The sequence below is a fragment of the Anomaloglossus baeobatrachus genome, chromosome 6 (assembly GCF_048569485.1).
Source record: "Anomaloglossus baeobatrachus isolate aAnoBae1 chromosome 6, aAnoBae1.hap1, whole genome shotgun sequence".
NCBI lineage: Eukaryota > Metazoa > Chordata > Amphibia > Anura > Aromobatidae > Anomaloglossus > Anomaloglossus baeobatrachus.
The window spans coordinates 1,792,659-1,819,173 of record NC_134358.1 but is presented as its reverse complement, the minus strand read 5'-3'; the positions used below and the strand labels follow the sequence as shown (position 1 = coordinate 1,819,173).

Below are 26,515 nucleotides of genomic sequence, written 5' to 3'. Positions count from 1 at the left end.
GCAATTCTGGGCGGCTGTTGGCTGATATTGTTAGGGTGGGGGGCTCCCCATAACGTGGAGCTCCCCATCCTGAGAATACCAGCCTTCAGCCGTATGGCTTTATCTGGCTGGTATTAAAATAGGGGGGGACCGCACGCCGTTTTTTTTTAATTCTTTATTTATTTACACGGCACACAGACAGAGCCGCGCGGCATTAAATGAAGTCGGGTGAAGTTCACCTGCTTTTTTTAAAGTCCCCTTTACACACTGAGACTTTCTAGCGATCATGCTGCACAGCGGGAAACAAAGGACCTAGGAATGGTCCTGAACGATTTGTAGCGATCACAACTTCACAGCGGGGGCCAGGAGCTGATGTGTTTCACACACTGCAATGTCGCTGGGGAGATCGCTGTAACGTCACACAACCGGTGACGTTACAGCGATGTCCTTTGCGATGTTGCAGTGTGTAAAGCCAGCATAACAGTAAGTGCACACATTTTAGTTTTGGTTTTTTTATAGACCCCCCTCCATGTTATATATCATGTGCTGTTGTGCTGTGGAGCCTTCCAGTGATTGGTCGAGGCAGCCATTAATGGGGGAGACGTATCCCCGTATTTCCTCATCTTTTGCAGGCGGTCCGGCCGGGTTCAGCACTGCCGCATTCACTCCAGGCAGGAGGCCGGCACCACCAAATTCTACCTGACGGACAACCTGGTGTTTGTGAGTCTGTACGCTCTGATCTGCCACTACCGGGAGGTGCCGCTGCGCTGCAACGAGTTCGAGATGCGACTGACGGATCCGGTGCCGCAACCCAACGCCCACGAGAGCAAAGAGTAAGTGACTGTCCCGTCCCACCTGTACTGGACCGTATAGTGATACTGACAGCCGATCCGTGTATCCAAGCCTGCATTGTGTGATACTGACAGCCGATCCGTGTATCCAAGCCTGCATTGTGTGATACTGACAGCCGAGCCGTGTATCCAAGCCTGCATTGTGTGATACTGACAGCCGATCCGTGTATCCAAGCCTGCATTGTGTGATACTGACAGCCGAGCCGCGTATCCAAGCCTGCATTGTGTGATATTGACAGCCGAGCCGTGTATCCAAGCCTGCATTGTGTGATACTGACAGCCGAGCCGCGTATCCAAGCCTGTATTGTGTGATACTGACAGCCGAGCCGTGTATACAAGCCTGCATTGTGTGATACTGACAGCCAAGCCGTGTATCCAAGCCTGCATTGTGTGATACTAACAGCCGAGCCGTGTATCCAAGCCTGCATTGTGTGATACTGACAGCCAAGCTGTGTACCCAAGCCTGCATTGTGTGATACTGACAGACGAGCTGTGTACCCAAGCCTGCATTGTGTGATATTGACAGCCGAGCTGTGTATCCAAACCTGCATTGTGTGATACTGACAGCCGAGCCGTGTATCCAAGCCTGCATTGTGTGATACTGTCTGATGAGACATGTATCCAAGCCTGCATTGTGTGATACTGACAGCCGATCCGTGTATCCAAGCCTGCATTGTGTGATACTGACAGCCGAGCCGCGTATCCAAGCCTGCATTGTGTGATACTGACAGCCGAGCCGTGTATCCAAGCCTGCATTGTGTGATACTGACAGCCAAGCTGTGTATCCAAGCCTGCATTGTGTGATACTGACAGCTGAGCTATGTATCCAAGCCTGCATTGTGTGATACTGACAGCCAAGCTGTGTACCCAAGCCTGCATTGTGTGATACTGACAGCTGAGCTGTGTACCCAAGCCTGCATTGTGTGATATTGACAGCCGAGCTGTGTATCCAAACCTGCATTGTGTGATACTGACAGCCGAGCCGTGTATCCAAGCCTGCATTGTGTGATACTGTCTGATGAGCCATGTATCCAAGCTTGCATTGTTGCATTGTGTGATACTGATACCCGAGCTGTGTATCCAAGCCTGCATTGTGTAATACTGTCAACTGAGCTGTGTATCTAATCCTACATTGTGTGATACTGTCTGTTGAGCTGTGTATCCAAGCCTGCATTGTGTGATACTGTCAGCTGAGATATGTATCCAAGCCTGCATTGTGTGATACTGTCTGCTGAGCTGTGTATCCAAGCCTGCATTGTGTGATACTGTCTGCTGAGCTGTGTATCCAAGCCTGCATTGTGTGATACTGTCTGCTGAGCTGTGTATCCAAGCCTGCATTGTGTGATACTGTCAGCTGAGCTGTGTATCCAAGCCTGCATTGTGTGATACTGTCTGCTGAGATATGTATCCAAGCCTGCATTGTGTAATACTGTCAGCTGAGCTGTGTATCTAATCCTACATTGTGTGATACTGTCTGTATAGCTGTGTATCCAAGCCTGCATTGTGTGGTACTGTGTGCTGAGATATGTATCCAAGCCTGCATTGTGTAATACTGTCATCTGGAGCTGTGTATCTAATCCTGCATTGTGTGATAATGTCAGCTAAGCTGTGTATCCAAGCCTGCATTGTGTGATACTGTCAGCTGAGATATGTATCCAAGCCTGCATTGTGTGATACTGTCTGCTGAGATATGTATCCAAGCCTGCATTGTGTGATACTGTCTGCTGAGCCATGTATCCAAGCCTGCATTGTGTGATACTGTCTGTTGAGCCATGTATCCAAGCCTGCATTGTGTGATACCTTCTGCTGAGCTGTGTATCCCCTCTGCCTGTTATCTCCGCAGGTGGTACCATGCCAGCCTCACCCGCCTGCAGGCAGAGCACATGCTGATGAGGGTTCCCAGAGATGGCGCCTTTTTGGTTCGGAAGCGAAATGAGCCAAACTCTTACGCCATTTCCTTCAGGTAAGAACCTGATCAGGTGAGGGGCTACAGACCCACTGATCAGGAGGGTGAGGGGGCTACAGACCCACTGATCAGGAGGGTGAGGGGGCTACAGACCCACTGATCAGGAGGGTGAGGGGGCTACAAACCCTCTGATCAGGAGGGTGAGGGGGCTACAGACCCACTGATCAGGAGGGTGAGCGGCTACAGACCCAATGATCAGCAGGGTGAGGGGCTACAGACCCACTGATCAGCAGGGTGAGGGGGCTACAGACCTACTGATCAGGAGGGTGAGGGGCTACAGACCCACTGATCAGCAGGGTGAGGGGGCTACAAACCCACTGATCAGGAGGGTAAGGGGCTACAGACCCACTGATCAGCAGGGTGAGGGGGCTACAGACCTACTGATCAGGAGGGTGAGGGGCTACAGACCCACTGATCAGGAGGGTGAGGGGGCTACAGACCCACTGATCAGGAGGGTGAGGGGGCTACAGACCCACTGATCAGGAGGGTGAGGGGGCTACAGACCCACTGATCAGGAGGGTGAGGGGGCTACAGACCCACTGATCAGGAGGGTGAGGGGGCTACAGACCCACTGATCAGGAGGGTGAGGGGGCTACAGACCCACTGATAAGCAGGGTGAGGGGCTACAGACCCACTGATCAGGAGGGTGAGGGGCTACAGACCCACTGATCAGCAGGGTGAGGGGCTACAGACCCACTGATCAGCAGGGTGAGGGGGCTACAGACCTACTGATCAGGAGGGTGAGGGGCTACAGACCCACTGATCAGCAGGGTGAGGGGGCTACAGACCCACTGATCAGGAGGGTGAGGGGCTACAGACCCACTGATCAGCAGGGTGAGGGGGCTACAGACCTACTGATCAGGAGGGTGAGGGGCTACAGACCTACTGATCAGGAGGGTGAGGGGCTACAGACCCACTGATCAGGAGGGTGAGGGGGCTACAGACCCACTGATCAGGAGGGTGAGGGGGCTACAGACCCACTGATCAGGAGGGTGAGGGGGCTACAGACCCACTGATCAGCAGGGTGAGGGGGCTACAGACCCACTAATCAGGAGGGTGAGGGACTACAGACCCACTGATCAGCAGGGTGAGGGGGCTACAGACCTACTGATCAGGAGGGTGAGGGGGCTACAGACCTACTGATCAGGAGGGTGAGGGGCTACAGACCCACTGATCAGGAGGGTGAGGGGGCTACAGACCCACTGATCAGGAGGGTGAGGGGGCTACAGACCCACTGATCAGGAGGGTGAGGGGGCTACAGACCCACTGATCAGGAGGGTGAGGGGCTACAGACCCACTGATCAGCAGGGTGAGGGGGCTACAGACCTACTGATCAGGAGGGTGAGGGGCTGCAGACCCACTGATCAGGAGGGTGAGGGGCTACAGACCTACTGATCAGGAGGGTGAGGGGCTACAGACCCACTGATCAGGAGGGTGAGACGGCTACAGACCCACTAATCAGGAGGGTGAGGGGCTACAGACCCACTGATCAGCAGGGTGAGGGGGCTACAGACCTACTGATCAGCAGGGTGAGGGGCTGCAGACCCACTGATCAGGAGGGTGAGGGGCTACAGACCTACTGATCAGGAGGGTGAGGGGCTACAGACCCACTGATCAGGAGGGTGAGGGGCTACAGACCCACTGATCAGGAGGGTGAGGGGGCTACAGACCTACTGATCAGGAGGGTGAGGGGCTACAGACCCACTGATCAGGAGGGTGAGGGGCTACAGACCCACTGATCAGGAGGGTGAGGGGGCTACAGACCCACTGATCAGGAGGGTGAGGGGCTACAGACCCACTGATCAGGAGGGTGAGGGGGCTACAGACCCACTGATCAGGAGGGTGAGGGGGCTACAGACCCACTGCTCAGGAGGGTGAGGGGGCTACAGACCCACTGATCAGGAGGGTGAGGGGGCTACAGACTCACTGATCAGGAGGGTGAGGGGGCTACAGACCCACTGCTCAGGAGGGTGAGGGGGCTACAAACCCACTGCTCAGGAGGGTTTCGAGCTACAGACTTACTGATCAGCAGGGTGAGGGGGCTACAGACCCACTGATCAGCAACGTGAGGGGGCTACAGACCCACTGATCAGGAGGGTGAGGGGGCTACAGACCCACTGCTCAGGAGGGTTTTGAGCTACAGACCCACTGATCAAGAGGGTGAGGGGCTACAGACCCACTGATGAGAAGGGTGAGGGACAACAGACCCACTGATCAGCAGGATGAGGTGGCTACAGACCCACGGATCAGGAGGGTGAGGGGCTACAGACTCACTGCTCAGGAGGGTGAGGGGGCTACAGACCCACTGCTCAGGAGGGTGAGGGGGCTACAGACCCACTGCTCAGGAGGGTGAGGGGGCTACAGACCCACTGCTCAGGAGGGTGAGGGGGCTACAGACCCACTGCTCAGGAGGGTGAAGGGGCTACAGACCCACTGATCAGCAACATGAGGGGGCTACAGATGTCAGGAGAACCCCCTTATCACAGGCGGACGAAAGCTTCTCCCCCTAGAGTAGACCAGCTAATTATACAGGCACCACTAGAGGGAGCTCACTACATACAGATTTATACAGCCACCACTAGAGGGAGCTCACTACATACAGATTTATACAGCCACCACTAGAGGGAGCTCACTACATACAGATTTATACAGTCACCACTAGAGGGAGCTCTCTATATACAGATTTATACAGCCACCACTAGAGAGAGCTCACTACATACAGATTTATACAGCCACTATTAGAGGGAGCTCACTACATACAGATTTATAAAGTCACCACTAGAGGGAGCTCACTACATACAGATTTATACAGCCATCACTAGAGGGAGCTCACTACATACAGATTTATACAGCCACCACTAGAGGGAGCTCACTACATACAGATTTATACAGCCACCATTAGAGGGAGCTCACTACATACAGATTTATAAAGTCACCACTAGAGGGAGCTCACTACATACAGATTTATACAGCCTCCACTAGAGGGAGCTCACTACATACAGATTATACAGCTACCACAAGGGGGAGCTCAGTACATACAGATTTATACAGCGACCACTAGAGGGAGCTCACTACATACAGATTTATACAGCCACCACTAGAGGGACCTCACTACATACAGATTTATACAGCCACCACTAGAGGGAGCTCACTACATACAGATTTATACAGCCACCACTAGAGGGAGCTCACTACATACAGATTTACACAGTCACCACTAGAGGGAGCTCACTACATACAGATTTATACAGTCACCACTAGAGGGAGCTCACTACATACAGATTTATACAGCCATCACTAGAGGGAGCTCACTACATACAGATTTATACAGCCACCACTAGAGGGAGCTCACTACATACAGATTTATACAGCCACCACTAGAGGGAGCTCACTACCTACAGATTTATACAGCCACCACTAGAGGGAGCTCACTACATACAGATTTATAAAGTCACCACTAGAGGGGGCTCACTACATACAGATTTATACAGCCACCACTAGAGGGAGCTCACTACATAGAGATTTATACAGCCACCACTAGAGGAAGCTCACTACATACAGATTTATACAGCCACCACTAGAGGGAGCTCACTACATACAGATTTATACAGCCACCACTAGAGGGAGCTCACTACATACAGATTTATACAGTCACCACTAGAGGGAGGTCACTACATACAGATTTATACAGCCACCACTAGAGGGAGCTCACTACATACAGATTTATACAGCCACCACTAGAGGAAGCTCACTACATACAGATTTATACAGCCACCACTAGAGGGAGCTCACTACATACAGATTTATACAGTCACCACTAGAGGGAGGTCACTACATACAGATTTATAAAGTCACCACTAGAGGGGGCTCACTACATACAGATTTATACAGCCACCACTAGAGGGAGCTCACTACATAGAGATTTATACAGCCACCACTAGAGGAAGCTCACTACATACAGATTTATACAGCCACCACTAGAGGGAGCTCACTACATAGAGATTTATACAGCCACCACTAGAGGAAGCTCACTACATACAGATTTATACAGCCACCACTAGAGGGAGCTCACTACATACAGATTTATACAGTCACCACTAGAGGGAGGTCACTACATACAGATTTATACAGCCACCACTAGAGGGAGCTCACTACATACAGATTTATACAGCCACCACTAGAGGAAGCTCACTACATACAGATTTATACAGCCACCACTAGAGGGAGCTCACTACATACAGATTTATACAGTCACCACTAGAGGGAGCTCACTACATACAGATTTATAAAGTCACCACTAGAGGGGGCTCACTACATACAGATTTATACAGCCACCACTAGAGGGAGCTCACTACATAGAGATTTATACAGCCACCACTAGAGGAAGCTCACTACATACAGATTTATACAGCCACCACTAGAGGGAGCTCACTACATAGAGATTTATACAGCCACCACTAGAGGAAGCTCACTACATACAGATTAATACAGCCACCACTAGAGGGAGCTCACTACATACAGATTTATACAGTCACCACTAGAGGGAGGTCACTACATACAGATTTATACATCCACCACTAGAGGGAGCTCACTACATACAGATTTATACAGCCACCACTAGAGGGAGCTCACTACATACAGATTTATACAGTCACCACTAGAGGGACCTCACTACATACAGATTTATACAGCCACCACTAGAGGGAGCTCACTACATACAGATTTATACAGTCACCACTAGAGGGAGCTCACTACATACAGTTTTATACAGTCACCACTAGAGAGAGCTCACTACATACAGATTTATACAGCCACCACTAGAGGGAGCTCACTACATACAGATTATACAGCCATCACTAGAGGGAGCTCACTACATACAGATTTATACAGTCACCACTAGAGGGAGTTCACTACATACAGATTTATACAGCCACCACTAGAGGGAGCTCACTACATACAGATTTATACAGTCACCACTAGAGGGAGCTCACTACATACAGATTTATACAGCCACCACTAGAGGGAGTTCACTACATACAGATTTATACAGCCACCACTAGAGGGAGCTCACTACATACAGATTTATACAGCCACCACTAGAGGGAGCTCACTACATACAGATTTATACAGTCACCACTAGAGGGAGCTCACTACATACAGATTTATACAGTCACCACTAGAGGGAGCTCACTATATACAGATTTATACAGCCACCACTAGAGGGAGCTCACTACATACAGATTTATACAGCCACCACTAGAGGGAGTTCACTACATACAGATTTATACAGCCACCACTAGAGGGAGCTCACTACATTCAGATTTATACAGCCACCACTAGAGGGAGCTCACTACATACAGATTTATGCAGTCACCACTAGAGGGAGCTCACTACATACAGATTTATACAGTCACCACTAGAGGGAGCTCACTACATACAGATTTATACAGTCACCACTAGAGGGAGCTCACTACATACAGATTTTTACAGCCACCACTAGAGGGAGCTCACTACATACAGATTTATACATCACCACTAGAGGGAGCTCACTACATACAGATTTATACATCACCACTAGAGGGAGCTCACTACATACAGATTTATACAGTCACCACTAGAGGGAGCTTACTACATACAGATTTATACAGTCACCACTAGAGGGAGCTCACTATATACAGAATTATACAGCCACCACTAGAGGGAGCACACTACATACAGATTATACAGTCACCACTAGGAGGAGCTCACTACATACAGATTTATACATCCACCACTAGAGGGAGGTCACTACATACAGATTTATACAGTCACCACTAGAGGGAGCTCACTACATTCAGATTTATACAGTCACCACTAGAGGGAGCTCACTACATACAGATTTATACAGCCACCACTAGAGGGAGCTCACTACATACAGATTTATACAGCCACCACTAGAGGGAGCTCACTACATACAGATTTATACAGCCACCACTAGAGGGAGCTCACTGCATACAGATTTATACAGCCACCACTAGAGGGAGCTCACTACATACAGATTTATACAGCCACCACTAGGGGGCTCACTACATACAGATTTATATAGCCACCACTAGGGGGAGCTCACTACATACAGATTATACAGCCTCCACTAGAGGGAGCTCACTACATATAGATTATACAGTCACCACTAGGGGGAGCTCACTACATACAGATTTATACATCCACCACTAGGGGGAGCTCACTACATACAGATTTATACAGCCACCACTAGAGGGAGCTCACTACATACAGATTTATACAGCCACCACTAGAGGGCGCTCACTACATACAGAGTTATACAGTCACCACTAGAGGGCGCTCACTACATACAGATTTATACAGCCACCACTAGAGGGAGCTCACTACATACAGATTTATACAGCCACCACTAGAGGGAGCTCACTACATACAGATTTATACAGCCACCACTAGAGGGCGCTCACTACATACAGAGTTATACAGCCACCACTAGAGGGAGCTCACTACATACAGATTTATACAGCCACCACTAGAGGGAGCTCACTACATACAGATTTATACAGCCACCACTAGAGGGAGCTCACTACATACAGAGTTATACAGTCACCACCAGGGGGAGCTCACTACATACAGATTTATACAGCCACCACTAGAGGGAGCACACTACATACAGATTTATACATCCACCACTAGAGGGAACTCACTACATACAGATTATACAGTCACCACTAGGGGGAGCTCACTACATACAGATTTATACATCCACCACTAGGGGGAGCTCACTACATACAGATTTATACAGCCACCACTAGAGGGCGCTCACTACATACAGATTTATACAGCCACCACTAGAGGGAGCTCACTACATACAGATTTATACAGCCAACACTAGAGGGAGCTCACTACATACAGATTTATACAGCCACCACTAGAGGGAGCTCACTACATACAGATCTATACAGCCACTACTAGAGGGAGCTCACTATATACAGATTTATACATCCACCACTAGAGGGAGCTCACTATATACAGATTTATACAGCCACCACTAGATAGAGCTCACTACATACAGAGTTATACAGTCACCACCAGGGGGAGCTCACTACATACAGATTTATACAGCCGCCACTAGAGGGAGCTCTCTACAGATATAATACTGTGTTCGTCCGTATATCAATTATGGACCAATAATATAACAATTCGGTTCCCAAGTTTTGTGGAATTGTCCAGGTTTTTTAGGTATATTTTTCTGGCAAATTTGAGACTGTTTTGGAAAGGATAGTGATATGTGACCTCATCCGAAAGCACGAGTGGGACCAGCTGTGGCATTTTAAATGTCCAATGTTAGACCTGTATGAAATGAACCTGTTCCCCCTCCGAGTCTTCTCCTGTGCTGCTCCTGTGCCCTGGAATGCTTTCCCTTGGTCACTCCCCAGGATGCACATATAGAGGGGACGTCTTGCCGCAGACCCCTCCTGACTGTGGGGGTTCCCCCAATGTTTGGTGCTTTCTCCTTAGAGCTGAAGGGAAGATCAAGCACTGCCGCATCCAGCAGGAGGGGCGCCTGTTCATGCTGGGGAGCTCGGCTGAATTTGAGAGCCTGGTGGACCTGGTCAGTTACTACGAGAGGCACCCGCTGTACCGAAAGATGAAGCTGCGCTACCCCATCAATGAGGATGCTCTGGAGAAGATGGGGACGGCGGTGAGTGCCCCCCGCACCCTGGCTGAGGACACGGCCGGGTGACTGGGAGAAGGAGCTACCGTCTTCCCTGTGGTCACAAATCAGTGAGGAGGGGGTTAAAATATTCTAAAATGTGTCTGTTCCAGGACCTGGACTATGGGGCGCTGTACGAGGTCCGGACCCCCCACCTGTATGTGGAGGCCAATAAGATGCCAAGTGCCAGGGTAAGAGCGATACAAGAGGCCATACTGAGACCCCCAAGCCTCCATCCTGACCCCCACATATGTCCTGTCTGTCCCCCAGAGCCTGGTGAAAGCGCTGTACGACTACAAGGCCCAGCGCGAGGACGAGCTCTCCTTCTGCAAACAGGCCATCATCCACAACGTGGACAAGCAAGATGGCGGCTGGTGAGGCCACATCCAACATTACCGGCAGTCCTATGTAACATCCGCTGTGTTCTGGGGATATTAGTTATCACCCTGCTGTTCCTCCTCTGTCCTGCAGTCCTATGTAATATCCGCTGTGTTCGGAGGATATTAGTTATCACCCTGCTGTTCCTCCTCTGTCCTGCAGTCCTATGTAATATCCGCTGTGTTCTGGGGATATTAGTGATGTCCCTGCTGTTCCTCCTCTGTCCTGCAGTCCTATGTAATATCCGCTGTGCTCGGAGGATATTAGTTATCACCCTGCTGTTCCTCCTCTATCCTGCAGTCCTATGTAATATCTGCTGTGTTTGGAGGATATTAGTTATCACCCTGCTGTTCCTCCTCTGTCCTGCAGTCCTATGTAATATCCACTGTGTTCGGAGGATATTAGTTATCACCCTGCTGTTCCTCCTCTGTCCTGCAGTCCTATGTAATATCCGCTGTGTTCGGAGGATATTAGTTATCACCCTGCTGTTCCTCCTCTGTCCTGCAGTCCTATGTAATATCCACTGTGTTCGGAGGATATTAGTGATATCCCTGCTGTTCCTCCTCTGTCCTGCAGTCCTATGTAATATCCGCTGTGTTCGGAGGATATTAGTGATGTCCCTGCTGTTCCTCCTCTGTCCTGCAGTCCTATGTAATATCCACTGTGTTCGGGGGATATTAGTGATGTCCCTGCTGTTCCCCCTCTGTCCTGCAGTCCTATGTAATATCTGCTGTGTTCAGGGGATATTAGTTATCACCCTGCTGTTCCTCCTCTGTCCAGCAGTCCTATGTAATATCCGCTGTATTCAGGCAATATTAGTGATGTCCCTGCTGTTCCCCCTCTGTCCTGCAGTCCTATGTAATATCTGCTGTGTTCAGGGGATATTAGTTATCACCCTGCTGTTCCGCCTCTGTCCTGCAGTCCTATGTAATATCCGCTGTGTTCGGAGGATATTAGTTATCACCCTGCTGTTCCTCCTCTGTCCTGCAGTCCTATGTAATATCCGCTGTGTTCGGAGGATATTAGTTATCACCCTGCTGTTCCTCCTCTGTCCTGCAGTCCTATGTAATATCTGCTGTGTTCGGAGGATATTAGATATCACCCTGCTGTTCCTCCTCTGTCCTGCAGTCCTATGTAATATCCGCTGTGTTCTGGAGATATTAGTTATCACCCTGCTGTTCCTCCTCTGTCCTGCAGTCCTATGTAATATCCGCTGTGTTCGGGTGATATTAGTTATCACCCTGCTGTTCCTCCTCTGTCCTGCAGTCCTATGTAATATCTGCTGTGTTCGGAGGATATTAGATATCACCCTGCTGTTCCTCCTCTGTCCTGCAGTCCTATGTAATATCCGCTGTGTTCTGGGGATATTAGTGATGTCCCTGCTGTTCCTCCTCTGTCCTGCAGTCCTATGTAATATCCGCTGTGTTCGGACGATATTAGTTATCACCCTGCTGTTCCCCCTCTGTCCTGCAGTCCTATGTAATATCCGCTGTGTTCTGGGGATATTAGTGATGTCCCTGCTGTTCCTCCTCTGTCCTGCAGTCCTATGTAATATCCGCTGTGTTCGGAGGATATTAGTTATCACCCTGCTGTTCCTCCTCTGTCCTGCAGTCCTATGTAATATCCGCTGTGTTCTGGGGATATTAGTGATGTCCCTGCTGTTCCTCCTCTGTCCTGCAGTCCTATGTAATATCCGCTGTGCTCGGAGGATATTAGTTATCACCCTGCTGTTCCTCCTCTATCCTGCAGTCCTATGTAATATCTGCTGTGTTTGGAGGATATTAGTTATCACCCTGCTGTTCCTCCTCTGTCCTGCAGTCCTATGTAATATCTGCTGTGTTCGGAGGATATTAGTTATCACCCTGCTGTTCCCCCTCTGTCCTGCAGTCCTATGTAATATCTGCTGTGTTCGGAGGATATTAGTTATCACCCTGCTGTTCCTCCTCTGTCCTGCAGTCCTATGTAATATCCGCTGTGTTCGGAGGATATTAGTTATCACCCTGCTGTTCCTCCTCTGTCCTGCAGTCCTATGTAATATCCGCTGTGTTCGGAGGATATTAGTTATCACCCTGCTGTTCCTCCTCTGTCCTGCAGTCCTATGTAATATCCACTGTGTTCGGAGGATATTAGTGATGTCCCTGCTGTTCCTCCTCTGTCCTGCAGTCCTATGTAATATCCGCTGTGTTCGGAGGATATTAGTGATGTCCCTGCTGTTCCTCCTCTGTCCTGCAGTCCTATGTAATATCCACTGTGTTCGGGGGATATTAGTGATGTCCCTGCTGTTCCCCCTCTGTCCTGCAGTCCTATGTAATATCTGCTGTGTTCAGGGGATATTAGTTATCACCCTGCTGTTCCTCCTCTGTCCAGCAGTCCTATGTAATATCCGCTGTATTCAGGCAATATTAGTGATGTCCCTGCTGTTCCCCCTCTGTCCTGCAGTCCTATGTAATATCTGCTGTGTTCAGGGGATATTAGTTATCACCCTGCTGTTCCTCCTCTGTCCTGCAGTCCTATGTAATATCCGCTGTGTTCGGAGGATATTAGTTATCACCCTGCTGTTCCTCCTCTGTCCTGCAGTCCTATGTAATATCCGCTGTGTTCGGAGGATATTAGTTATCACCCTGCTGTTCCTCCTCTGTCGTGCAGTCCTATGTATGATCCACTGTGTTCGGAGGATATTAGTGATGTCCCTGCTGTTCCTTCTCTTTTCTGCAGTCCTATGTAATATCCGCTGTGTTCGGGGGATATTAGTGATGTCCCTGCTGTTCCCCCTCTGTCCTGCAGTCCTATGTAATATCTGCTGTGTTCAGGGGATATTAGTTATCACCCTGCTGTTCCTCCTCTGTCCTGCAGTCCTATGTATGATCCACTGTGTTCGGAGGATATTAGTGATGTCCCTGCTGTTCCTCCTCTGTCCTGCAGTCCTATGTAATATCCACGGTGTTCGGGGGATATTAGTGATGTCCCTGCTGTTCCTCCTCTGTCCAGCAGTCCTATGTAATATCCGCTGTGTTCAGGCAATATTAGTGATGTCCCTGCTGTTCCCCCTCTGTCCTGCAGTCCTATGTAATATCTGCTGTGTTCAGGGGATATTAGTTATCACCCTGCTGTTCCTCCTCTGTCCTGCAGTCCTATGTAATATCCGCTGTGTTCGGAGGATATTAGTTATCACCCTGCTGTTCATCCTCTGTCCTGCAGTCGTATGTAATATCCGCTGTGTTCGGAGGATATTAGTTATCACCCTGCTGTTCCTCCTCTGTCCTGCAGTCCTATGTAATATCCACTGTGTTCGGAGGATATTACTGATGTCCCTGCTGTTCCTTCTCTTTCCTGCAGTCCTATGTAATATCCGCTGTGTTCGGGGGATATTAGTGATGTCCCTGCTGTTCCTCCTCTGTCCTGCAGTCCTATGTAATATCCGCTGTGTTCGGAGGATATTAGTGATGTCCCTGCTGTTCCTCCTCTGTCCTGCAGTCCTATGTAATATCCGCTGTGTTCGGAGGATATTAGTTATCACCCTGCTGTTCCTCCTCTGTCCTGCAGTCCTATGTAATATCTGCTGTGTTCGGAGGATATTAGTTATCACCCTGCTGTTCCTCCTCTGTCCTGCAGTCCTATGTAATATCCGCTGTGTTCGGAGGATATTAGTGATGTCCCTGATGTTCCTCCTCTGTCCTGCAGTCCTATGTAATATCTGCTGTGTTCGGAGGATATTAGTTATCACCCTGCTGTTCCTCCTCTGTCCAGCAGTCCTATGTAATATCTGTTGGGTTCGGGGGATATTAGTTATCACCCTGCTGTTCCCCCTCTGTCCTGCAGTCCTATGTAATATCTGTTGGGTTCGGGGGATATTAGTTATCACCCTGCTGTTCCCCCTCTGTCCTGCAGTCCTATGTAATATCCGCTGTGTTTGGAGGATATTAGTTATCACCCTGCTGTTCCCCCTCTGTCCTGCAGTCCTATGTAATATCTGCTGTGTTCGGAGGATATTAGTTATCACCCTGCTGTTCCTCCTCTGTCCAGCAGTCCTATGTAATATCTGTTGGGTTCGGGGGATATTAGTTATCACCCTGCTGTTCCCCCTCTGTCCTGCAGTCCTATGTAATATCTGTTGGGTTCGGGGGATATTAGTTATCACCCTGCTGTTCCCCCTCTGTCCTGCAGTCCTATGTAATATCCGCTGTGTTTGGAGGATATTAGTTATCACCCTGCTGTTCCCCCTCTGTCCTGCAGTCCTATGTAATATCCGCTGTGTTTGGAGGATATTAGTTATCACCCTGCTGTTCCTCCTCTGTCCAGCAGTCCTATGTAATATCTGTTGGGTTCGGGGGATATTAGTTATCACCCTGCTGTTCCCCCTCTGTCCTGCAGTCCTATGTAATATCCGCTGTGTTTGGAGGATATTAGTTATCACCCTGCTGTTCCCCCTCTGTCCTGCAGGTGGCGCGGTGACTATGGTGGGAAGAAGCAGCTGTGGTTCCCGGCTAACTATGTGGAGGAGATGAGTGCGGCGTTGACGTCGGAGCAGGAGGATACGGTCAGATCCGGTGATGGTCCCGGGGATGAATACTCTTGGGGTTTGGGGGCTTCGCTTGGTGACGTCTCCCCTTTCTCCCCCAGTCGCTGTTTTTCGGTCAGTCTGCAGAGAACAGTCCGCTGGGGACCTTCCTGAAGGGTTTTATTGATGTCCCATCCTGCCACATTGGTGAGTCCGGGGATCCACCTTAGATCTAATGATTCCGTGCGTCCATGATTAATGTCGCCATATCCTCCCTCTCCACAGTCCTATGTAAGGAAGGCCGCAGCCCCCGGCCCTACATGTTCACCATCCACTCGCAGCAGATGTCGCACCCCTCCCAGGCACTGGACGTGGCGGCCGATTCACAGGAGGAGCTGAACGACTGGATCTCAAAGATTCGTGAAGCTGCGCAGAACGCCGACGCCAGGGTGAGACCATGATAAAGCCACGGTGTGGCCACTGTACGATGGGGACACAGAAGGAGCAGGAATTGCTGCTCCTGACAACCATCATCCTGACAGATCATAAGCTCAGTTGTCAGACCTCGGCCTCTGGGGAGGGTCCTACAGACACGCAATTGCTGGGTCACATAGAGAAGAATGTAGGAGCCCCCCACCCGTGGGGGCCTCAATATGGCCGTAGCTGTCATGGAGGCCTCAGTGTAGCTGTTGCTGTCTTGGAGGTTTCAGTATGGCTGTAGCTGTCATGGATGCATCAGTATGGCCCGTAGCTGCCACGGAGGCCTCAGTATGGCCATAACTGTCCTGGAGGCCTCAGTATGGCCATAGCTGTCCTGGAGGCCTCAGTATGGCCATAGCTGTCCTGGAGGCCTCAGTATGGCTGTAGCTGCCTTGGAAGCCTCAGTATGGGCGTTACTGCTGTGAAGGCCTCAGTATGACCATAGCTGTCGTGGAGGCCTCAGTATGACCATAGCTGTCGTGGAGGGCTCAGTATGGCCCGTAGCTACCATAGAGGCCTCAGTATGGCCATAACTGCTGTGGAGGCCTCAGTATGACCATGGCTGTCGTGAAGGCCTCAATATGGCCATAGCTGCCGTGGAGGCCTCAGTATGGCCGTAGCTGCCGTGGAGGCCTCAGTATGGCCGTAGCTGTCGTGGAGGCCTCAGTATGGCACCTATCTGCCGTGGGGGCTTCAAAATGGCCCGTAGCTACCGTGGAGGCCTCAGTATGGCCCGTAGCTGCCGTGGAGGCCTCAGTATAGCCCGTAGCTGCCATGGAGGCCTCAGTATGGCCGTAGCTGCCGTGGAGGCCTCAGTATGGCCGTAGCTGCTGTGGGGTCCTCAGTATGGCAGTAGCTGTCGTGGAGGCCTCAGTATAACCCGTAGCTGCCGTGGGGTCCTCAGTATGGCATTAGCTGTTGTGGAGGCCTCAGTATGGCCGTAGCTGCCGTGGAGGCCTCAGTATGGCTCGTAGCTGTCATGGAGGCCTCAATATAACCGTAGCTGCTGTGGAGGCCTCAGTATGGCCGTAGCTGCCGTGGAGGCCTCAGTATGACCGTAGCTGCCGTGGAGGCCTCAGTATGGACCATTGCTGACCTGGAGGCCTCAGTATAGCCCGTAGCTGCCGTGGAGGCCTCAGTATAACTCGAGCAGCCGTGGAGGCCTCAGTATAGCCCGTAGCTGCCATGGATGCCTCAGTATGGCCGTAGCTGCCGTGGAGGCCTCAGTATGGCCCGTAGCTGCCGTGGAGGCCTCAGTATGGCAGTAGCTGTCGTGAAGGCCTCAGTATGGCAGTAGCTGTCGTGAAGGCCTCAGTATGGCTGTAGCTGCCGTGGAGGCCTCAGTATGGCTCGTAGCTGCCGTGGAGGCCTCAGTATGGCTCGTAGCTGTCATGGAGGCCTCAGTATTACCATAGCTGCCGTGGAGGCCTCAGTATGGGCACAGCGGTCATGGAGGCCTCAGTATTGGCACAGCTGTCATGGAGGCCTCAGTATGGCCATAGCTGTCATGGAGGCCTCAGTATGGCCATAGCTGTCATGGAGGCCTCAGTATGGCCATAGCTGTCATGGAGGCCTCAGTATGGGCGTAGCTGTCATAGAGTTCTCTATATGGGCGTAGTTGTCATGGAGGCCTCAATATGGGCGTAGCTGTAATGGAGGCCTCAGTATGGCCGTAGCTGTGATGGAGGCTTCAGTATGGCCGTAGCTGCCATGGAGGCCTCAGTATGGTCGTAGTTGTCATGGAGGTCTCAGTATGGCCATAGTTGTCATGGAGGCCTCAATATGGCCGTAGCTGTCATGGAAGCCTCAGTATGGCTGTAGCTGTCATGGAGGCCTCAGTATGGGCGTAGCTGTCATGGAGGCCTCAATATGGCCATAGCTGTCATTGAGGCCTCAATATGGCCAAAGCTGTCATGGAGGCCTCAATATGGCCATACTTGTCATGGAGGCCTCAATATGGGCGTAGCTGTCATGGAGGCCTCAGTATGGTCGTAGTTGTCATGGAGGCCTCAGTATGGCCATAGTTGTCATGGAGGCCTCGATATGGCCGTGTCTGTCATGGAAGCCTCAGTATGGCTGTAGCTGTCATGGAGGCCTCAGTATGGGCATAGCTGTCATGGAGGCCTCAGTATGGGCATAGCTGTCATGGAGACCTCAGTATGGGCATAGCTGTCATGGAGACCTCAGTATGGGCATAGCGGTCTTGGAGGCCTCAGTATGGCCATAGTTGTCATGGAAGCCTCCGTATGGCTGTAGCTGTCGTGGAGGCCCCAGTATGGCCCGTAGCTGCCTTGGAGGCCTCAGTATGGCCCGTAGCTGCCTTGGAGGCCCCAGTATGGCCCGTAGCTGCCTTGGAGGCCTCAGTATGGCCCGTAGCTGCCGTGGGGTCCTCAGTATGGCCATAGCTGTCATGGAGGCCCCAATATGGCCGCAGCTGTCATGTAAGCCATTGGCCACTAGAGCAGGGTAAGGGTTGCACCATGCCACTAAAGCAGGGTAAGGGGTGCACCGTGCCACTAGAGCAGGGTAAGGGGTGCACCAAGCCACTAGAGCAGGGTAAAGGGTGCACTGTGCCACTAGAGCAGGGTAAGGGGTGCACCATACCACTAGAGCAGGGTAAGGGGTGCACTGTGCCACTAGAGCAGGGTAAGGGGCGCACCATGCCACTAGAGCAGGGTAAGGGGTGCACCATGTCACTAGAGCAGGGTAAGGGGTGCACCGTACCACTAGAGCAGGGTAAGGGGCGCACCGTGCCACTAGAGCAGGGTAAGGGGTGCACCAAGCCACTAGAGCAGGGTAAGGGGCGCACCGTGCCACTAGAGCAGGGTAAGGGGTGCACCATGCCACTAGAGCAGGGTAAGGGGCGCACCATGCCACTAGAGCAGGGTAAAAGGTGCACCATGTCACTAGAGCAGGGTAAAGGGTGCACTGTGCCACTAGAGCAGGGTAAGGGGTGCACCATACCACTAGAGCAGGGTAAGGGGCGCACCATGCCACTAGAGCAGGGTAAGGGGTGCACCATACCACTAGAGCAGGGTAAGGGGTGCACCATACCACTAGAGCAGGGTAAGGGGTGCACCATGCCACTAGAGCAGGGTAAGGGGTGCACCGTGCCACTAGAGCAGGGTAAAGGGTGCACTGTGCCACTAGAACAGGGTAAGGGGTGCACCGTGCCACTAGAACAGGGTAAGGGGTGCACCGTACCACTAGAGCAGGGTAAGGGGTGCACCATGCCACTAGAACAGGGTAAGGGGTGCACCGTGCCACTAGAGCAGGGTAAGGGGTGCACCATGCCACTAGAGCAGGGTAAGGGGTGCACCATGTCACTAGAGCAGGGTAAGGGGTGCACCGTACCACTAGAGCAGGGTAAGGGGCGCACCATACCACTAGAGCAGGGTAAGGGGCGCACCATGCCACTAGAGCAGGGTAAGGGGTGCACCATGTCACTAGAGCAGGGTAAGGGGTGCACCGTACCACTAGAGCAGGGTAAGGGGCGCACCATACCACTAGAGCAGGGTAAGGGGCGCACCATGCCACTAGAGCAGGGTAAGGGGTGCACCATGTCACTAGAGCAGGGTAAGGGGTGCACCGTACCACTAGAGCAGGGTAAGGGGCGCACCATACCACTAGAGCAGGGTAAGGGGCGCACCATGTCACTAGAGCAGGGTAAGGGGCGCACCGTGCCACTAGAGCAGGGTAAGGGGCGCACCATGCCACTAGAGCAGGGTAAGGGGTGCACCATGCCACTAGAGCAGGGTAAGGGGCGCACCATGCCACTAGAGCAGGGTAAGGGGTGCACCATGCCACTAGAGCAGGGTAAGGGGTGCACCATGCCACTAGAGCAGGGTAAGGGGTGCACCATGCCACTAGAGCAGGGTAAGGGGCGCACCATGCCACTAGAGCAGGGTAAGGGGCGCACCATGCCACTAGAGCAGGGTAAGGGGCGCACCATGCCACTAGAGCAGGGTAAGGGGTGCACCGTGCCACTAGAGCAGGGTAAGGGGCGCACCATACCACTAGAGCAGGGTAAGGGGCGCACCATGTCACTAGAGCAGGGTAAGGGGCGCACCGTGCCACTAGAGCAGGGTAAGGGGCGCACCATGCCACTAGAGCAGGGTAAGGGGTGCACCATGCCACTAGAGCAGGGTAAGGGGCGCACCATGCCACTAGAGCAGGGTAAGGGGTGCACCATGCCACTAGAGCAGGGTAAGGGGTGCACCATGCCACTAGAGCAGGGTAAGGGGTGCACCATGCCACTAGAGCAGGGTAAGGGGCGCACCATGCCACTAGAGCAGGGTAAGGGGCGCACCGTGCCACTAGAGCAGGGTAAGGGGCGCACCATGCCACTAGAGCAGGGTAAGGGGCGCACCGTGCCACTAGAGCAGGGTAAGGGGTGCACCGTGCCACTAGAGCAGGGTAAGGGGTGCACCATACCACTAGAGCAGGGTAAGGGGCGCACCATGCCACTAGAGCAGGGTAAGGGGCGCACCGTGCCACTAGAGCAGGGTTTTACAAAAGATCCAAAGTTTATCACCATAAACCCTTTATTTGCTGATAATTAGAGAGCAGCAATATCTGTATTTTCCTGTATATAATGACTGTAGAGAGATGATCAGGAAATGTTCCGCAGGTAACAACAGTCACAATCAGTAGGACGTGCACCGGCCGTCGCTGGGAATGACTTCATCTGCGGCCACAGGACATCACTAGTCTCTCACACTGCTCTGGGGGGATTTTGGTCCACTCTTCTTCCAGTCTCTTCCACAGGACATCACTAGTCTCTCACACTGCTCTGGGGGGATTTTGGCCCACTCTTCTTCCAGTCTCTTCTACAGGACATCACTAGCCTCTCACACTGCTCTGGGGGGATTTTGGTCCACTCTTCTTCCAGCCTCTTCCACAGGACATCACTAGCCTCTCACACTGCTCTGGGGGGATTTTGGTCCACTCTTCTTCCAGCCTCTTCCACGGGACATCACTAGTCTCTCACACTGCTCTGGGGGGATTTTGGTCAACTCTTCTTCCAGTCTCTTCCACAGGACATCACTAGTCCCTCACACTGCTCTGGGGGGATTTTGGTCAACTCTTCTTCCAGTCTCTCCACAGGACATCACTAGTCTCTCACACTGCTCTGGGGGGATTTTGGTCAACTCTTCTTCCAGTCTCCTCCACAGGACATCACTAGTCTCTCACACTGCTCTGGGGGGATTTTGGTCAACTCTTCTTCCAGTCTCTTCCACAGGACATCACTAGTCCCTCACACTGCTCTGGGGGGATTTTGGCCCACTCTTCTTCCAGTCTCTTCCACAGAACATCACTAGCCTCTCACACTGCTCTGGGGGGATTTTGGTCCACTCTTCTTCTAGTCTCTTCCACAGGACATCACTAGTCTCTCACACTGCTCTGGGGGGATTTTGGCCCACTCTTCTTCCAGTCTCTTCCACAGGACATCACTAGTCTCTCACACTGCTCTGGGGGGATTTTGGCCCACTCTTCTTCCAGTCTCTTCCACAGGACATCACTAGTCTCTCTCACACTGCTCTGGGGGGATTTTGGCCCACTCTTCTTCCAGTCTCTTCCACAGGACATCACTAGTCTCTCACACTGCTCTGGGGGGATTTTGGTCCACTCTTCTTCCAGTCTCTTCCACAGGACAGCACTAATCTCTCACACTGCTCTGGGGGGATTTTGGTCCACTCTTCTTCCAGTCTCCTCCACAGGACATCACTAGTCTCTCACACTGCTCTGGGGGGATTTTGGTCCACTCTTCTTCCAGTCTCTCCACAGGACATCACTAGTCTCTTCACACTGCTCTGGGGGGATTTTGGTCAACTCTTCTTCCAGTCTCCTCCACAGGACATCACTAGTCTCTCACACTGCTCTGGGGGGATTTTGGTCAACTCTTCTTCCAGTCTCTTCCACAGGACATCACTAGTCCCTCACACTGCTCTGGGGGGATTTTGGCCCACTCTTCTTCCAGTCTCTTCCACAGAACATCACTAGCCTCTCACACTGCTCTGGGGGGATTTTGGTCCACTCTTCTTCTAGTCTCTTCCACAGGACATCACTAGTCTCTCACACTGCTCTGGGGGGATTTTGGCCCACTCTTCTTCCAGTCTCTTCCACAGGACATCACTAGTCTCTCACACTGCTCTGGGGGGATTTTGGCCCACTCTTCTTCCAGTCTCTTCCACAGGACATCACTAGTCTCTCTCACACTGCTCTGGGGGGATTTTGGCCCACTCTTCTTCCAGTCTCTTCCACAGGACATCACTAGTCTCTCACACTGCTCTGGGGGGATTTTGGTCCACTCTTCTTCCAGTCTCTTCCACAGGACAGCACTAATCTCTCACACTGCTCTGGGGGGATTTTGGTCCACTCTTCTTCCAGTCTCTCCACAGGACATCACTAGTCTCTCACACTGCTCTGGGGGGATTTTGGTCAACTCTTCTTCCAGTCTCTCCACAGGACATCACTAGTCTCTCACACTGCTCTGGGGGGATTTTGGCCCACTCTTCTTCCAGTCTCTTCCACAGGACATCACTAGTCCCTCACACTGCTCTGGGGGGATTTTGGTCAACTCTTCTTCCAGTCTCTCCACAGGACATCACTAGTCTCTCACACTGCTCTGGGGGGATTTTGGTCAACTCTTCTTCCAGTCTCTCCACAGGACATCACTAGTCTCTCACACTGCTCTGGGGGGATTTTGGCCCACTCTTCTTCCAGTCTCTTCCACAGGACATCACTAGTCCCTCACACTGCTCTGGGGGGATTTTGTCCACTCTTCTTCCAGTCTCTCCACAGGACATCACTAGTCCCTCACACTGCTCTGGGGGGATTTTGGCCCACTCTTCCTCCAGTCTCATCCACAGGACATCACTAGTCCCTCACACTGCTCTGGGGGGATTTTATCCCACTCTTCCTCCAGTCTCATCCACAGGACATCACTAGTCCCTCACACTGCTCTGGGGGGATTTTATCCCACTCTTCTTTCAGTCTCATCCACAGGACATCACTAGTCCCTCACACTGCTCTGGGGGGATTTTGGCCCACTCTTCCTCCAGTCTCATCCACAGGACATCACTAGTCCCTCACACTGCTCTGGGGGGATTTTATCCCACTCTTCCTCCAGTCTCATCCACAGGACATCACTAGTCCCTCACACTGCTCTGGGGAGATTTTGGCCCACTCTTCCTCCAGTCTCTTCCACAGGACATCACTAGTCTCTCACACTGCTCTGGGGGGATTTTGGTCCACTCTTCTTCCAGTCTCTTCCACAGGACATCACTAGTCTCTCACACTGCTCTGGGGGGATTTTGTCCACTCTTCTTCCAGTCTCTTCCACAGGACATCACTAGTCCCTCACACTGCTCTGGGGGGATTTTGGTCCACTCTTCTTCCAGTCTCTCCACAGGACATCACTAGTCCCTCACACTGCTCTGGGGGGATTTTGGCCCACTCTTCTTCCAGTCTCTTCCACAGGACATCACTAGTCTCTCACACTGCTCTGGGGGGATTTTGGTCCACTCTTCTTCCAGTCTCTTCCACAGGACATCACTAGTCTCTCACACTGCTCTGGGGGGATTTTGGCCCACTCTTCTTCCAGTCTCTTCCACAGGACATCACTCGTCTCTCACACTGCTCTGGGGGGATTTTGGTCCACTCTTCTTCCAGTCTCTTCCACAGGACATCACTAGTCCCTCACACTGCTCTGGGGGGATTTTGGCCCACTCTTCTTCCAGTCTCTTCCACAGGACATCACTCGTCTCTCACACTGCTCTGGGGGGATTTTGGTCCACTCTTCTTCCAGTCTCTTCCACAGGACATCACTAGTCTCTCACACTGCTCTGGGGGGATTTTGGTCCAGATCTTCTTCGAATCTCTTCCACAGGACATCACTAGTCTCTCACACTGCTCTAGGGGGATTTTGGCCCACTCTTCTTCCAGTCTCTTCCACAGGACATCACTAGTCTCTCACACTGCTCTGGGGGGATTTTGGTCCACTCTTCTTCCAGTCTCTTCCACAGGACATCACTAGTCCCTCACACTGCTCTGGGGGGATTTTATCCCACTCTTCCTCCAGTCTCATCCACAGGACATCACTAGTCCCTCACACTGCTCTGGGGGGATTTTATCCCACTCTTCTTCCAGTCTCTTCCACAGGACATCACTAGTCCCTCACACTGCTCTGGGGGGATTTTATCCCACTCTTCTTCCAGTCTCTTCCACAGGACATCACTAGTCTCTCACACTGCTCTGGGGGGATTTTGGTCCACTCTTCTTTCAGTCTCTTCCACAGGACATCACTAGTCCCTCACACTGCTCTGGGGGGATTTTGGCCCACTCTTCCTCCAGTCTCATCCACAGGACATCACTAGTCCCTCACACTGCTCTGGGGGGATTTTATCCCACTCTTCTTCCAGTCTCTTCCACAGGACATCACTAGTCTCTCACACTGCTCTGGGGGGATTTTGGCCCACTCTTCCTCCAGTCTCATCCACAGGACATCACTAGTCCCTCACACTGCTCTGGGGGGATTTTATCCCACTCTTCTTCCAGTCTCTTCCACAGGACATCACTAGTCTCTCACACTGCTCTGGGGGGATTTTGGTCCACTCTTCTTCCAGTCTCTTCCACAGGACATCACTAGTCTCTCACACTGCTCTGGGGGGATTTTGGTCCACTCTTCTTCCAGTCTCTTCCACAGGACATCACTAGTCTCTCACACTGCTCTGGGGGGATTTTGGCCCACTCTTCTTCCAGTCTCTCCACAGGACATCACTAGTCTCTCACACTGCTCTGGGGGGATTTTGGTCCACTCTTCTTCCAGTCTCCTCCACAGGACATCACTAGTCTCTCACACTGCTCTGGGGGGATTTTGGTCCACTCTTCTTCCAGTCTCTTCCACAGGACATCACTAGTCCCTCACACTGCTCTGGGGGGATTTTGGCCCACTCTTCTTCCCGTCTCTTCCACAGGACATCACTAGTCTCTCACGCTTTTCTCGGGGGATTTTGGCCCACTCTTCTTCCAGTCTCTTCCACAGGACATCACTAGTTTCTCACACTGCTCTGGGGGGATTTTGGCCCACTCTTCTTCCAGTCTCCTCCACAGGACATCACTAGTCTCTCACACTGCTCTGGGGGGATTTTGGCCCACTCTTCTTCCAGTCTCTTCCACAGGACATCACTAGTCTCTCAAACTGCTCTGGGGGGATTTTGGCCCACTCTTCTTCCAGTCTCCTCCACAGGACATCACTAGTCTCTCACACTGCTCTGGGGGGATTTTGGCCCACTCTTCTTCCAGTCTCCTCCACAGGACATCTCTAGTTTCTCACACTGCTCTGGGGGGATTTTGGTCCACTCTTCTTCCAGTCTCTTCCACAGGACATCACTAGTCTCTCACACTGCTCTGGGGGGATTTTGGTCCACTCTTCTTCCAGTCTCTTCCACAGGACATCAGTAGTCTCTCACACTGCTCTGGGGGGATTTTGGTCCACTTTTCTTCCAGTCTCTTCCACAGGACATCACTAGTCTCTCACACTGCTCTGGGGGGATTTTGGTCCACTCTTCTTCCAGTCTCTTCCACAGGACATCACTAGTCTCTCACACTGCTCTGGGGGGATTTTGGTCCACTTTTCTTCCAGTCTCTTCCACAGGACATCACTAGTCTCTCACACTGCTCTGGGGGATTTTGGTCCACTTTTCTTCCAGTCTCTTCCACAGGACATCACTAGTCTCTCACACTGCTCTGGGGGGATTTTGGTCAACTCTTCTTCCAGTCTCTTGCATAGGACATTACTGGTCTCTCACACTGCTCTGGGGGGATTTTGGCCCACTCTTCTTCCAGTCTCTTCCACAGGACATCACTAGTCTCTCACACTGCTCTGGTGGGATTTTGGCCCACTCTTCTTCCAGTCTCTTCCACAGGACATCACTAGTCTCTCACACTGCTCTGGGGGGATTTTTGTCCAGATCTTCTTCCATTCTCTTCCACAGGACATCACTAGTCTCTCACACTGCTCTGGGGGGATTTTGGCCCACTCTTCTTCCAGTCTCTTCCACAGGACATCACTCGTCTCTCACACTGCTCTGGGGGGATTTTGGTCCACTCTTCTTCCAGTCTCTTCCACAGGACATCACTAGTCCCTCACACTGCTCTGGGGGGATTTTGGCCCACTCTTCTTCCAGTCTCTTCCACAGGACATCACTCGTCTCTCACACTGCTCTGGGGGGATTTTGGTCCACTCTTCTTCCAGTCTCTTCCACAGGACATCACTAGTCTCTCACACTGCTCTGGGGGGATTTTGGTCCAGATCTTCTTCCAGTCTCTTCCACAGGACATCACTAGTCTCTCACACTGCTCTAGGGGGATTTTGGCCCACTCTTCTTCCAGTTTCTTCCACAGGACATCACTAGTCTCTCACACTGCTCTGGGGGGATTTTGGTCCACTCTTCTTCCAGTCTCTTCCACAGGACATCACTAGTCCCTCACACTGCTCTGGGGGGATTTTATCCCACTCTTCCTCCAGTCTCATCCACAGGACATCACTAGTCCCTCACACTGCTCTGGGGGGATTTTATCCCACTCTTCTTCCAGTCTCTTCCACAGGACATCACTAGTCCCTCACACTGCTCTGGGGGGATTTT

The 26,515-nt window shown here is 51.8% G+C and overlaps 1 protein-coding gene across 1 annotated transcript in view; it reads left to right on the top strand.

The window, feature by feature from the left end:
• Window positions 1-26,515, top strand: part of LOC142316900 (1-phosphatidylinositol 4,5-bisphosphate phosphodiesterase gamma-1-like) — a 157,246-nt gene that overhangs the window by 66,126 nt on the left and 64,605 nt on the right. The window contains 8 exon segments of the mRNA XM_075352668.1: window positions 612-812; window positions 2,674-2,793; window positions 10,315-10,498; window positions 10,624-10,701; window positions 10,781-10,884; window positions 15,329-15,425; window positions 15,509-15,593; window positions 15,672-15,835. Coding sequence (XP_075208783.1) covers window positions 612-812; window positions 2,674-2,793; window positions 10,315-10,498; window positions 10,624-10,701; window positions 10,781-10,884; window positions 15,329-15,425; window positions 15,509-15,593; window positions 15,672-15,835 — 1,033 coding nt within the window.